The 16,037-nt window shown below is 36.3% G+C and overlaps 1 protein-coding gene across 3 annotated transcripts in view; it reads left to right on the top strand.

The window, feature by feature from the left end:
• Nucleotides 1–16,037, top strand: part of LOC134213352 (putative inorganic phosphate cotransporter) — a 52,747-nt gene that overhangs the window by 30,516 nt on the left and 6,194 nt on the right. For 2 of the 3 annotated variants that reach the window (XM_062692340.1, XM_062692342.1), the window contains exons 2-4: nt 9,533–9,858; nt 9,915–10,790; nt 10,859–10,991. In XM_062692340.1, the coding sequence (XP_062548324.1) occupies nt 9,533–9,858; nt 9,915–10,790; nt 10,859–10,991 (1,335 nt within the window). Of the gene's footprint in view, nt 1–8,612; nt 9,424–9,532; nt 9,859–9,914; nt 10,791–10,858; nt 10,992–16,037 lie in introns of those variants that run through there. The other variant, XM_062692341.1, reaches the window with a different exon arrangement.

Below are 16,037 nucleotides of genomic sequence, written 5' to 3'. Positions count from 1 at the left end.
CAACGTAAGGAAGATGGGTTTTGCTCAATGGCAACCATAGGTTGTCCGGTGGTGCTGGCTGAATGATTGATTTCTTGGATATCGATTGCAGAATCAGTTTTCGAAGCGTAATAACATTTTTTGGAGACTTTCCAGCTACGTACCTTCGTCGGCAAAGTCTTTCGGCATCTTTTAGACTATATGCTAACATATTTAGTGACGTGATTGACGATAAATTGAAGCCGCTAAGAGCAAAAATGTAAAAAAGAACGGATTTATTTTCCCATCTCCATATAAATTTGAAACGCGATGCGGAAAGCGAGGACGCCATCAACCGAGCCCATAATTGTTTTGGGTCGCCATCAACCGAGCCCATAGTTGATTTGGGTCCCACTCACTTGATAGGATGAAATTTGCGTTTTTCCATACAACTGCGCCCCACTCTAGGGTATTTGTGTAATGTGCACAAAACATCTAGCTTTTATATTTAACCGATTCGCTCGCAACAAACTGAATTCGGCGGGGATTCCTGTCTCATTGTTTCCAATTGAAAATTGGCTGATCGGACTATGGGCTCAGAAGTTATGGCCAATATACTTTTTTTACAAAAAAAAACATTTTTTAGAAGGCCTGGAGACTCATTTTTAATTTGGAAAATGCATTTAAAAAATTTACTTATTTTTAGGATACTTATCTACTTGTATACCTGGTTGGCTACAGCGTCGATACACCTATGCCTGGCGTATTGTAGAGCTCCATAATCGTCGGTCTTGGGCGTTGTTACTCGAGTTTTCCCGAACGTTTAGGGTCTCCAGGTCCGATTCCACCGCGTGCAGCCAGCGTGTACGTCGCCTTCCACGAAATAGCCGGCCTATATCTGGTTCTCTGTTGAATATATAATATTGTGCCTTGCAACAAAATGACAACTTTCGTGATCATTTTCCAAGGCTCTCATAAATGTGTAAAATTTATCCACAGTGCAAATCATCAAATTTTCAAAAATATCAAAGTAGCTTTTTTTCTGGAGGTATGTTTTTCTAAGGAAACTATCTGGAGCTTATTTTTCCGTACGACTAAAAATAAGCGATGGAGTAGATTTTTTATGAGCGGTAGAATATTAGAGGACACTTAGTCCTAGCCTATTTACTAACAACAAGTTTTAAAGGACGGGGAATCCTTTTTCATTGTCTCCTATAAGGCCAAATTGGCCTATATGGTCAAAATATATTTTTTTATATGCAAAATGCGTTTCAAAAACCCAAATGAGTGGTCATCTATCCTTAAACGATTTATTGCAAAGAGTTGCATTTGACGATGCTGTCCTTCAGTTCAATTAAAGTTAATTGCTTATATTCCTGGGATTTAACCACCCGAATTGGACATTAATTTACAATGTTTTGATAACTGATATGTGAATATGTACATTATGCTGTCCTATTGTTTTGTATTGAAAAAGATCTTAAAAGTTATAGCCAAAATATTAAGTTCTAATAACTAACTCATGTTTTGAGCACGATCAAATAGAGATCTAAGTAGGCATAGCCGCGTTAATATTTTAATATTTAATTTAAAAATTAAAATTATTAAAAAATGTAACTAGTGATGTCTCAATCAGAGCTTGAAATATTCATCTTCATGAAGCAACTTCAGTCCGAATTTTGACAAACATCGCATGAATATTCAAAACATAGAATGACATAGTCAGACGACTACTCCACAAACTCATTCATTCAACTGTCACTGAGTGTGGTCACTATGTGCAGAAAAACATATAATTAGCATTGTTTTCATTGATGTTTACCGTTGAAAGTGCCTCTTTATCCGTGAGTCGGGTTGAGTTCTATGTGATAAATTATTTTACTCATTTAAAACGTGTTCAGATTTCAGATAATTTATCAATTTGTAGAATGTGCATAAATATTCAATGACTAACATTCAATCGAATATTGACAGTCTAGAGCCGACTATGAATGTGTTTGGAAGTGAGCTGACAAGTGAAGAAAGCTCGCTTAACTTTTCAAAAGAACCTAAGTAACATTTTTTTCATGAATTAATTTAAATAGCGCAATCAACAGAAAAACAGGAAAGCTTTCGATTGCAGTGCTCAAAATAATTCATGAAAAAAATGTTACTTATGTCCTTTTGAAATGTTAAGCGAGAAAGGTAGACTTCACCAAAAAAAAATCGATTATTTTACACTCTGGTCTCAATAGTATATCAAGTCTCATCGACAAATAACGATTGAAGATACTCCCAAGTCACGCTCCTTCGGCACAAGAATAGGAAAGGAGAGGCGGAGCAATTTCAACGTTCATAGAAGTGAGCGTTTTCCAATTGCGTTTATGAATCCTATTTTTTTGATTAATATTATTCAAAACTTTTGGTCAATTAAAATTCCGTGGACACAATTAAAGCCTTGAAATATTATTGCAACAGCCACCGCAAATTTAAAAATCCAAAAATCGCTAGCTGGTATGGTGGAATTTTGAAACCCTTTTGTAAGACTAATTGTACAATGAACATACATCTGTGTAAGCGATTCAAAGTCGACTTTCTAGAAACAAATTAGTGTGTGAGTTGGGGTATGACGAGTTCTTCTTTAATCAGAGCAATTCAAAGTATCAAGTAGCCCAGTTAGTTTCAGGCGTAACTCACTTCTATATACCACTAGGCAACCGTGAATAGGATTTGAGCTAATTTTGTCCATAGTTTGAATTATCGTTGAACGAATGAATTTCATCAATAAAGAGCATTTGTGGTTTTAAGTGAAAATTGGCACCCAACAAACAAAACAATTAGCCTTGCAAGCAAAGGCGTATAGAATCGCCAATCCGGCGAATTCGATTCTCGGTCCGGGCTAGGATGTTTTCGGGTGGGAAACATTCTCGACTACCTGGGTAATAGCGTATCCATTGTATCTGTCACACAAGATACATATTGATGCAATGGCGGGCATAGAAAGCTTTCAATTAATAACTGAGGAAATTGTAATAGAATACAAAGTTGAAAAGCACGTCAAGTTACTGCTGGAATGTAGAGCCAGAGAAAAAGAAGCTAGTTTTTTAATTAGAGAAGACTATTTTTATTTGAACAAGCGGTACGTCAGCTTCCAATGTTTGTTGGGAAGGAAGCTAATTTATTTTTCATCTCTTTTACTATTATCCGATGATGGTAAAGAAGACCCAAATAATAATTTAAATAGGAAGTAGTTTATCAAAAATGCATTCTTGGTTTTCTAAAAGGTAGGAGAAACTGGACACACATGATCCCCTCTTTTGGTTTAGGATATTTCTTGATGTAACATGCGTACATTTATACGGTTTTGGGTGGACTTGATAGAGAATTATATTAGTTATTCAAAAGCTTCATTGGAAGTGATTATTTTTTCATGAAAATTTCCAAAATATCGAATTTTTCGAAAGACAGAAAGTTTGACATTTTTAAAACTTGCGGGAGACTTGATCCCTCTGTGAGCTCAACATATTAAGGTTCTTTCAAGTATAATGAAAGGTCAAACTGGTTTAATTCCAAATCCTAACAATCCCTTATACCTAGTCGTTCGAAAATCAAATACTTTAGGTATAAAGTAAGGCCAGTATTTTAATTCTCGAATAGAGTACCAGTAACAGATAGATTGTCTGCTTTATCAACAAAGTTCGCATGCTGGGCATGATTTAGCCTACTTTGATCAATCTAACATTTCTTTCCTCACTAAAATCGGGTTTCTTTCAATATATTTTTATGTATTGATTTTCGAGGGATACTTTGTATGGGTCACATTTAGAACTTTTAAAAGCACATCTTTTTGTTGAACCTATGGACCTATCTCGTTTATTTATCAAATTATAGCCGTTTTTTGATTGAAAACATTTTTTTAAATCAAATATACTCTTTAAACAAAAAACGCTCTCCAATTTTTCATTTCATAAACAAGGAAAAGTACGAGCTTTCGAATAGAACTAATAGATTAAAAATCGATTCGCTCCTTTTTGAAATATTTGCATATGAAAAAAACATGTTTTTCATTGAAAAACTCAAATAACTTTTGTTATAAGAGATGGATCCATGTTTTTTAACAAAAATGTGCGTCTTCAAAAGGTTTAAAAGTGCTCGGAACTAAGTTTTTGCGAGAAATTAATGTATAAAAAGCTATGGGAAGAAAACCGATTTTTAGAGACCGTCCTAACGTATTTATTGAAAAAGCTCATAACTTGTGAAACACAAGTGATAAAAACATGGTTTCTTCGGCAAAGTTGCTCAAAATTAAATGCTCTACAACTTTGTGGAACATTGCACAATTCTATACCGATAAATTAAAAAGTTAATATTATGAACTTCTGAAATATAGGTACCACCAAGGATGTTAATTTCACTACATGGAAAAAAATCGCCAAAAATTATGATTTTTTTTCCCTGAAGATACTATATATCTAAAACTAATAGTTTAGGCGCAAATATTTTTGTCTTGCTAGATTCGACTCTGGGAACATTGTGCACTGGTTGCTTGATACATAGATTTATCTTTATTATTTTAAAATTCTATTATCCTGCGCCAGCATTTAGGGGGACGCCAAAACCAAGATTTAGGCCATAAGAAATTAAACAATTTTATTTTTATAGAGACCAAATAATAACAAGCCGACTACATAGTCTAAAGACCTATGGTGGGAATATTTTGAGTAATCTAGAGCAAACAAAGAATATGTTCGCATTCCCATATCCAAGGATGTTATCGATCATGTAGTAATCTGGGTTCAATTATTTAGTAGTTTGTTATATTTTTTTCCAGACGCTGAATTTTAAAATGTGTTGTATGGTGGACTTCTAGTGCGAGGGTTTTTCTGCAACCTCTGCCTAATGGTTCGTTGTTTTTAGTCCACTAATAACGGAGTTAAAGCGCCAGCCAGTGACGGGAAATGTCATTTCGATGTCATGGAACTAATTTGCTAATAACTTGTTTTACTGCTACTGGCGGCATGAGAGCCGTATAAGTGTCAAATTATATTAATGTCATGACATTCCGTGACATTTTTTAAAATTTCGCTCTCATGGCTCACAGTTTGTATTTGGAACAATGATCTGTTCGACAAAGTTCTAGGACCCTTTAAGTACTACTTGTTAATAAAAAATCCGAACTGTAAATTACTTTTGAAATTTTTTTTTAGGAAATTAGTAATAGCAATGCCATGACATTTTTTTGACATTTCCCATTACTGGTGCCAGCTGCAGTTACTTGTACGAAATGATAAAAAAAACAATTATTGAATTTAAGTTACTGCAACTAGCGCTATAACTCCGTTATTAGCGTTATTAGACAACGAACCATTAGGCAGGGTTGCAGAAGAACTTTCGTACTAGAAGTGCACCACACTTAACACGTTTTAAAATTCAGCTTCTGGAATGAGTTATTAACAAACTACTAATAGATCGATCAAAAATTACTAAATGATCGACAGCATCCTTCCCTACATCAACATGTTGAATGGTTTGGTGTTAATTATATTTAATATTTTATAAATTATTTGAAAACCTTGCAATTTAATTTCCATATTGCGTCGATCGAATTATTTCCATTTTTTTGGCTGGAGGCGGAAGGAGATTGATACAATTCTGAAATAGCACTTTTGCTCTAATGTGTTTTTCCTGGAAGTAGTTGTAAGCATATTGTATAAACTTCCATTTAGAAAAAAGGTCATGTAGTCCGAAAAAGAATCATTTTGATCGTATTTGACCGACAGCGACAGATTCCAGCAAACTATTTTTTTTCACTTTGAACGAGGGTGTGTAATTGATATGATGACACCCGTCAAACAGCTTTGCCAAAATGGAGTCTCTGCAATAAGAGATTTCGGTAATTAATTAACAACTTCATAAAGTAAACAGTAGGATATTACTTGGTTGAAGAAGAATTTCCTCAATGAAAAACAATTTTTACCACGGATTTTTTTTACGTTTCCTGCTTCCGACTTCTAAACAATTGGTTTTTATTTAACCAAAAAGCACAGTTTATTAAATCTCCCTAAAATTCGACGTAAGACGCATGAGTAAAGAACCTATTGATTTTTCATGATTATTTTAAAAAATCATACTAAAATCTACAAATGACCACCACTCTACAAGCTTCCATACATGTGTAACAAATAGTCAAAATTTTCAACGACTCTCAAACATTCTTAGAGGCTGTAATTTACAATTCAGTAGTATTGACTGTAATTTGAAGCACCTTCAATATATTATATCTTTCAATATTACTTATGTTAGACAAGATTCGAATTGTTCCCTAAATGCACATTTTGTTTGCCTTTGGATCAATGCCCACGTAGCGTCTTATCAACGCTGCGTGCACGCGACGACGGAGCGCCCAATAGAGATTTCGCCAAGGGCGCCGGGAATCCACTGCATACAAGAAAATATAGGGAAAGACGGTATAATGTGCAAGCCCATCCCCCCATTTATGCCCAGGAAAGTCGAGACAATTTCCAAACCGAAAATTGCCTAGACCGAGCGAACCCAGACACCATCACACACTGGTTCAGAAGCCCCCAAAACGTGCGTTTTTTAGTTTTTGACCTGAAAACTACATTTTAGAGTCATGATGTCTTCAGAAGAGTTGAAGGATGTTTCTTGGGCTTTCTTTTGATAAGAAAATATCAATGATCTATCCACCTTGAAGGGCGGTATGAACAAAAATTTACGCAGATGTACAAAGCAGTGGTTGTTCTCTGCAATGTTATAAAGAATGGAATTGGGACATTCTCTGAAAACACAATATTGACAAACGGTTTTGTAAGTAATTAGAGTACGTTTTGTATGAATGACCCCAAAATCATATTTTGAGCATAACTTTTTGGAAATGATTTTAGCGCTATGGTTTATTCTAGAAAGTTGTGCATAATGATTAAAACCATGTTTGTAGAAGACTACTTTGATCTATCTTTGAAACCTGTCAAAGTTATTAAGGAATCTTTAGAAAAATAGTCAATTTTCACATCAACACACCCATGAAAGCGGCAAGAGGCGGCAAGTCAAACAGCCACCATCTAAAAGATTTGGTTTAAGCTACCGAATGCACAATGTTTTGTTTTGTTCCGTCGTGTTCCACTATTGTTTTGAATCAACTTAAAATAGTCATTTTGATAAGAAAATTATTTTGAGCTTTTTAGTGGAATGTCTTCACTTGTCATAAGACGAGTTAATACCATCCCATTGAATTCCACCACTTTTAAAATAGTCCTTAATGTACGTTTTTCAGTACAACTGTTACGTAAACAATTAAAAAGTGGCTAACATGATTGGTTATTTATTGCATAGTAACAATCTCCATCAAGACTAAATAGCCACATTTAAGACGAATGACTGTCATTTGTCGAGATTGTAACGATGCAATAAATAACTAATCATGTTAGCCACTTTTTAATTGTTTACGTAACAGTTGTACTGAAAAACGTACATTAAGGACTATTTTAAGTTGATTCAAAACAATAGTGGAACACGACGGAACAAAACAAAACATTGTGCATTCAGTAGCTTAAAACCGAATCTTTCAGATGGTGGCTGTTTGGCTTGCCGCCTCTTGCCGCTTTTCATGGTGTGTTGATGTGAAAATTGACTATTTTTTCTAAAGATTCCTTAATAACTTTGACAGCTTTTAAGATAGATCAAAGTAGTCTTCTAGACAAACATGTTTTTTGTCATTATGCACAACTTTCTAGAATAAACCATAGTGCTAAAATCATTTCCAAAAAAGTTATGCTCAAAATATGATTTTTGGGGGTCATTCATACAAAACGTGCTCTAATTCCTTACAAAACCGCTTGTCTAATTTTGTGTCTTCAGAAAAGATGTTCCAATTCACATTCTTTATAACATTGCAGAGAACAACCACTGCTTTTGTACATCTGCGTAAATTTTTTATTTCATACCGCCCTTCAAGGTGGATAGATCATTGATATTTTCTTATCAAAAGAAGGCCCAAGAAACATCCTTCAACTCTTCTGAAGACATCATGACTCTAAAATGTAGTTTTCAGGTCGAAAACTAAAAAACGCACGTTTTGGGGGCTTCTGAACCAGTGTGCATCAGCATGGTTTGCTTTGTAGCCGCGCATCTTACCGCACGGCTAAGGAGGACCCGACTTTTCAACATGTTCGTTGTAATATGTTTATTTGATTAAATTTGCGACTTTTTGGACTACCAAATAACACAACGTTTGCATCAATTGCGTTGAAAATTAAAAAGTTATTATAGGTATTGCCTATGGAACACACAGAAATTGGAAGGAAAAAAAAATAGGTATTGCCTTAGGGAGGCATATTATATCGTCTTACCCTATTAGCGTTTTTTGAGAAAAAAAAACTAAATCTGCAAGTAGGTGAATTAATCACAAATCATCTTTCCTATTATGTTAACCTGAGAGCAGACGCGCTTGTGCACTGCTTACACTAAAGACTTGTATTAAAATTGGATGATTTAGAGACGCGACTTCCAATGAGTTAACCATATTCCTGCTAGCATACATACATTTGCCGCGATTGACTGTATGAATACTGTTATACGATATACCAGCGATATGCAACACCAAGCTCGTATCGAGCATTCTCGTTTGTAGAAGTGTATGTTATGTGCTTGAACCAGACCAGCAGACATATTACGATATCACTATCGTGGAAGAGTTCCCCATTCAGCTAGAGAGATTCGTAAACAAACAGCAGCACCCACAATACAACTTACAGTGCAAATAGAGAATATATACGACATTGTGTTGATCCTCCGATTGATATCACTACGCGGAAAGAATCCTTTTGTTTATACGGATGAATTTCTCTAGGCCACGCTGGCTCATCTGACTGGAGAAACTTCAACCACCTCAATCTGTGATGAGGCCGCTCTCTATAGGCACGGGCAGTACAGCTGGTGTACCCTCAGATGACACGTCGTGATATCAATAGCATTCTGTATCAGTGACTACCAGTTCATATATCTCTGCTTGCACTCGGATAACTCTGTCAGCATTGAAGATTATTTTCCAAATAGTCTGGATTCGAAGCTGCATTTCTCTCTAATTAGGCAGTTGACTCATTCTGTGCATTTAACCTTTGGCTTCGTTCAAAACGATAATGACGCTAAAAAATGTGAATCAAGAACAGCTTGAATCTGTGCTAACCATATGGCAGTAATGCGAAAACAACAACTGATGGTAGAGAACCTGAAGCGTACATCAGCCGTATCATTGCGTTGCACTAGTGTGCATTATGCTGTTGGCCTTGCATTCGTTCTGTTCACTTACCGTTGACTCGTGCACCGAATAGAGGCTGCAAAGAAAACATACGTTAGAGTGTGCACATTAGCAAAATATAGCTATATCACATACAATACTACCGAAAAAAATGTTCAACTGTTGCGGTAGACGTTACGATTATCGTCCCATCGATCTCGCGTTTCAACGTAATTATCATATTTTTAGCATATTGATCTATGATTATAAACGCAATTCCCCAAATAACCACCATTTAAATTCAAAGCCACTAATTCGATCTTGTTCATTTATTTTTAGCGAGTGGCTTCGGTATTCGCCATGTGCAAACATTGCTGCTCTTCTTCGGTCTCACGGTTGCCTATGCCCTTCGGGTCAACCTCTCGGTGGCTATCGTAGCCATGGTCGATAAGAATAGTTCGAGCACATTCGATCATTTCGACTGGAGCGAGCAAACCAAATCTGTGATTCTCAGCAGTTTTTTCTGGGGTTACGTGGTAACGCAAATCCCAGCAGGACAGCTTGCACAGCGAGTGGGTGCAAAAGTTTTGTTACTATTTTCACTGGGAATTTGTTCCACTCTCGCTGTTCTGACGCCACTGTTTGCCCACATAGGAGGTGATAAGGTGAGTAATGCTTCTATGGAAAATTTCAGTGTCTAAAAATAAGTTTTAAATTACAGCTAGTGATAACCCTCCGAATAGTACAAGGCCTTAGTCAAGGTTTTATCTTCCCATCGACCCATACACTCCTGTCGAAATGGGCTCCTGTATCGGAGAGAGGGCGTCTTGGGACGTATTGTTACGCAGGTGCTCAGTTTGGAACGGTGGTAATGCTGGCCAGTAGCGGTTTCCTGGCATCGTCGTCCGTTGGGTGGCCAGGCATTTTTTACGTATCCGGTGCTGCAGGTATCGTGTGGACGGTAGTTTGGTTCTTCTTCGGTGGTAACTCGCCGGTTGAGCACAGAACGATATCCTCTGAGGAACGCGACTTTATTGAGAGTTCGCTGGGAAATCAAGATCATAGTAAAAAGATCGTCACACCATGGGCGGCTATTTTAACTTCGGCGCCGATGATCGCTTTAACGGTTGCACATTGCAGCCACAATTGGGGCTTCTGGACTCTGCTGACTGAGATGCCTACGTTCATGAAGAACGTACTCGACCTAGATATCAAGAGCAACGCTCTGTTGTCTAGTTTACCATATCTGGTTATGTGGATTCTGAGCATGATTTTGAGCCCCATTTCCGATTTCCTGATCAACAGGCAATACTTGTCACGTGTTACTAGTAGAAAAGTATTCAACACGATCGGTCTATGGATTCCTATGGCAGCTCTGCTGGGATTGGCTTTCGTTCCGAAAGGAGAGATCGACTTGGCCGTTGCATTACTAACCATGGCCGTTGGAATCAACTCTGCGACCTATTTGGGCTTCCAGGTCAATCATATCGATCTTGCACCCAATCATGCTGGAACAATGATGGGTATTACCAACTGTGCGGCCAACATAATGTCAATCATCGCTCCGTTGATTGTGGGGCTTGTACTACATGATGCGGTAAGTATTTCCTCGCAATATATACATATTAGAATGAAAGTGTTATCTAAACTCGAATGATCTTCCAGGCTGACCCAGTTCAGTGGCGAACAGTGTTCTACATAGCTGCTGCCGTCTACTTCTTCGGTAACCTTGTGTTTATAACTTTGGGCAAGGCTGACATTCAACCTTGGAATGAACCGCGACCAGATAAAAAAGATGGTAAGTATCAGTAACTGTTCGATGGGTGGAAGTAGCTTTGAATTTCGATAAAATTAGCTTGATAGCAGAAATAGCTTTCCTTTCTAACCCGCTCGATGAAAAACTGTACAGATACGGATCTTTCTCCCATATTTGTGACCTTCTCATTTGGTTTCCCAACATTTGTTATGCACCTCATGTACCAAAGGAGTCATTTCGAAGCTGATCCCTTTTCTTACCCTTTTTATGTGGTTTTTATATTCTACCTTCAAAAACCAAATGTTCTACATTCAAATAAAATCTCCGACGACTAAAACGAACTCCTCTAAATTGACTACCGGCGATTTTTTTTTGCGATTCGGAAAAAAAAACATTTCTAATTGTTGAGCTGTAAATTGTATCAGGAACTCCAAATATTTCAGGAAATAGAATTTCGAAATCTGTGCTTCTGTGATTTTTTTGTGAGTCCTGGATGATTCTATTTTTTAAAACTAGAGAGAATTTCTTGGCATTAATAAATATTTCTTAAATAAACTTTCCTGTAATTATTTGTATCCAACAAAGTTAATTGCCTGTATTCCTGGTATAGGCCACCCCCAGTTGTAATAAATGACTAAGGGATGTCAGGAATTCCCCCCAGAGATAATTGAGAAAATTACGTCTTTCATTTGGTCATTCCTCCTGAGAATCCTCCTCCTTCTGAAAAGGCCTTCGTAAATTCATCCAGAAATTCCTTCGGAACTTCCTTTTTTTAGTAAAACCATATGAAATTCCTACTGGAATTATCCCGGATATTTTGTTTGAGATTTTTTTCCAGAAATTTATTGAAGAATGAAAAAGGGAATCCTAAAGGAATTTCCAGATGAAATTTTCGAAGCAGCTCTTTCAAATAATTTTTGAAGGATTCCCAAAAGAATCTATTACTAGAATTTCGGAAGGGATTTTCTGAAGAATGACTGGAAGCATTTGTTTGAGAGTATCCTTCAATGATTGTTAACTCAATTTCTTTTAAAATAATTTGAAGGAGTTCCTAATTCAATTTGTGCAGGAAATTTTAAGGCAATTTACAAAGGAATTCATAAAGAATTTCGGAAGATTTTCCTGAAACAATTTCTGTAGATATTCTTAAAAGAATTTCTAAAGGGGTTACCGTAGGAATTCAAAAAAATCTAAAGGATCCCATAAAAGTATTCCTAAAGGATTTTTCAAAGGAATTTCTAAATGAATTTCCGAGGAAATTCCTAGATGAATTTGTAAATGTATTCTTGAAGGATTTTCTGAAGGAATTTTCGAGGAAATTTAGAAAAGTATTTCCAAAAAAAATGTAATTCCGAAAATAAATTGAAAGATTCCTTTGGAAATTGTTTTAGGAATACCTTCGGAAATTCCTTTAATCCTTCCGAAGTTTCTTTATTAATGCCTTTGGAAGTTTCTTCAGGAGTTTCTTCGGAAATTAATTTAGGAATTTCTTTGTAATATATTTTAGAAGTTCTGCTAGGAATTTCTTCATTAATCCCTTCCCTCTCTTGGGAGAAATCTCTTGGAAGAAATTCTTAGAATACCTTCGAAATTTCTCTCAGAAATATACGAATTTTTTCTTCCTTCGGTCATTCCTTCAGGTTTTTTTTAGCAAATCTTCTAGAGATTCCTTTAGATCTTCGGAGATTCATTTTGAAAATTACTACGGAATTTCATTTGAGCATTTTTTCGGAAATCTCTTATAAACTCCTTCAGAAATTCTTTTAGGAATCATTGGGAAATTTCATTTGCAAATTCTTTTGGGAATTTCTTAGACAATCCTTTCGAATTTCCGTTAGAAACTCAGCTACGAAAACTCCTTTAAAATTTTCTATTTCATTCTGAAGGACATCTGAAGGAATTTCTTCGGAAATTCATGCGCAAATCCGGACAGTAGTAAAGCAAAACCCTATTTTGAATCTGGAATTAAGACTTTATGCCAAAAATATAAACCTAATTATATCGGGATTGCAGTCGATCCATCTTCATACTTTTTCGGATTTTTACAAAAAAGGAATTTACTTCAGGAGTTGCTTCGGAAATTTGTCGATAAATTTCTTAGATTATTCATTCAGGTGATATTTCATGAATTTATCCAAAAGTTCGTTGGGAATATAATACAGCTATTTTTTCGTAAAAAGATACCCCCAAGAATCAATTCGATTAGTCATCCAGAAGATCTTTCATGCATACCTTCAAAAATTCCTCCAGGAGTTCCATCGTAAATTACTCTATAAGTAATCCATCGGTTTTTCCTCCAGTGATTCATTACTAAATTCATCAAAGAATTTCTTTTTTTTTACCATTTCATTTATTTATTAGGCTCAATTGTTTAATTAAAAACTCTACAGAGCCGAAATCATTAGAAATAATACAACAAATTATTCCGAAGAAGTTCCAGAAGTATTTTATTCGGCCGATCCCACAGTGATAACGTGTTCCCGTTGTTGAGTTGTTAATTGCGCTAGTTTTTTCCTCTTCTTCCTCTTTCATCTTTCTGTGGAGGTCCGTGTAGCCCATAATTCCCTTCTTCACAAACCAGATCCGATCCGTTTTGTTTTTGAAGAACATTGTTTGTCATTGTCGCGTTCTACCATCGAATCCGGTATCTCGAATGTTTCCGTTCGATCAGTTGATTCGGCGTCCAGTTCGACTACATCCTCCTCTGGCACTTCAATGATGATATTTTTCCTTGCTTCCGCAATACCATTCTGATTGCTGCTTTGAAGCCGATAACAACCCCGTAGTATGATTTTCGTTGTCTTTCTGGTCCATTTTCCTTCATTCCCGCTGTTTGTTCCTTTTGCTGATTCACTTTATTCCTTTGTGGACACGCATCCTTTCGATGACCTTCAGCTCGACATAAAAAGCATTTGTTCCGCAAATCCTGGTAGAAAACCATTCCCTTCCATTTCGACACTTCGAATGAAGGAGGAATTTCCTTCTTCACATCGATATACACACCTCTCACACCGGTGTACAAATGATCCAGGCCAATGTTTGGAAGGAATTTTCCCCGAACCACACGATCAACTTCTCCATACTCCGTAAGCCGCTGTTTAGGTAATTCTGGTGGCAAATCAAACACTCTGATATATTGTACATTGGTACCGGCAACCGTCATGTTGACTTCCACAGACATTCCACTGGCATAGCTGAATTTTTGCGGTCCCGTATTCTTCCTTAACGAGTCGAGTCTTGCATCGCATCCATCGAGACAAACTTCAAAAAAAGCGATCGATCCAGTGCTGTTTTGTATACCGTCTCCTTAAGCGATACATCGGTATCCAATTGTCGTAAAAATTCAGCAACCTCCACCCATGTCACACGGGGAGCGCTTGGCGGAAAACGAAATTGGACTGTATTGACAATCAGAAGCAGCAATCTAGCTGCTATACATCCGCGCGCAACGAGCTCAAAACAACAACTGAAGAATTTCTTTAAAAATCCTAAGCAAATAAATATAGAAACACCTCCTGAAATTCTTTTAGGAATTCTTTTGAAACTTTCTTCCAAAATATGTCTAAGAATTCTTTTGGAAAATCCTCCGGAATTTCCTTAAGGAATTCCTTTAGCAATCCGCCGGAATTACTTTCAGGAATTACCAAACAAATTCCCAAAGAAATTTCCAAAATAACTTGAATTTCTTGATGTTCTCTGTTCCTTCAGGAATTCCTTCGACTTTTTTTCGTGGATTCTATCGGCAAATTCTCAGGAAATTACTTCGGAGATAGATACAAACATTCTTTTGGGAAACATCAATATATATTTTTTTAAATTCAAGGAATAAGGAATTCTAGGAATAAATAGGAATAAATTTCTAGAATAATTCCTGTGGGAATTTTGGAAGAAATTTCATATGGTTTTACAAAGATGATTGCCGCAGAGGAGGAAGTTTCCAAAGAATTTCGGATAAATTTACAAAGGTCTTTCCAGAGAATTTTCCGAAGAAATGTCAAAAGGAATACCTGGCGTAATTTATTGGAGGAGTTCTCAAAAGAATGTATGAAGGATTTCCTAAAACATATCCCGTAGATATTCCTTAATGAATTTCAGAAAAAAATACTAAGGGAATTTCCTAATCAAGTTACGGAAGGATTTCTTCTAAAGTAATTTTCGAAGGTATTCCTAAAACAATTTCAACAATTCCTGAAGGAATATCCGAATTTTAATTTTAATTTTTAAAGAACTCCTACAATTCTCAAAGGAATTTCTAAAAGAATTTCCGAAGACATTCCTTATGAAACTCGTAAAGGAATCAACGAAGAAATTTTCGATATTTTCTTATATTACTTACATTCTTTGAATTTATCTGCGAAGTAATTTCCGGGGGATTTTCTGGGGAAATCACCAGAGGAAAATTTTGCCTTGTGGAAGTAATTTTTGCCGAAGAAATTTCCGAGAGAATAGAATTTTGTTAGTATTCGAAGGAACACCTGAAAAAAATTTCGAAAGAGTTTCTATAGGAATTTCTGAAAGTACTCTTAAAGTATTTCCTGAAGAATAATTTACGAAAAACGGCAGAAGTTAATTCGCCAGGAATTCTTAAGAACATCCGAAGAATTCATGTCAGTAGTAATACCCGGTTTTGACTCTGGAATTACTTGCTAGAAGATCGTTATTACAGTCTATACATTAGAGTGGGGCGCAGCTGTATGGAAAAACGCAAACTTCGTCCGATCAAGTGAGATCAAGGTTTTTCTGAATCGTTTTGGGACCCCAATCAACTGTGCAAAATATGGGCTCGATTGGTTGCGACCCCGCATGACGCATCGCGTTTTAAATTTACATGGAGATTAGTATGGGAAAACATATTTTTTTACATTTTTACTATTAGCGGCTTAAATTCATCATCAATCACGTGACTCAATACGTTAGCATATAGCCTGGAAGATGCCGAAAGATTTTGCCGAATAAGGTACGCAGCTGGAAGGTCTACAAGAAATGTTATTATGTTTAGAAAATTGATTGTTTAAACCATATGCAAGAAATATATGTTTCTGCCAGCACTACCGGACAACCTGTAATTGTCAGAAGGCAAAACCCATT

This window comes from Armigeres subalbatus, chromosome 2 (assembly GCF_024139115.2).
Source record: "Armigeres subalbatus isolate Guangzhou_Male chromosome 2, GZ_Asu_2, whole genome shotgun sequence".
Taxonomy (NCBI): domain Eukaryota; kingdom Metazoa; phylum Arthropoda; class Insecta; order Diptera; family Culicidae; genus Armigeres; species Armigeres subalbatus.
The sequence above is the reverse complement of the archived record's forward strand: the minus strand, read 5'-3'. Positions and strand labels throughout refer to the sequence as shown.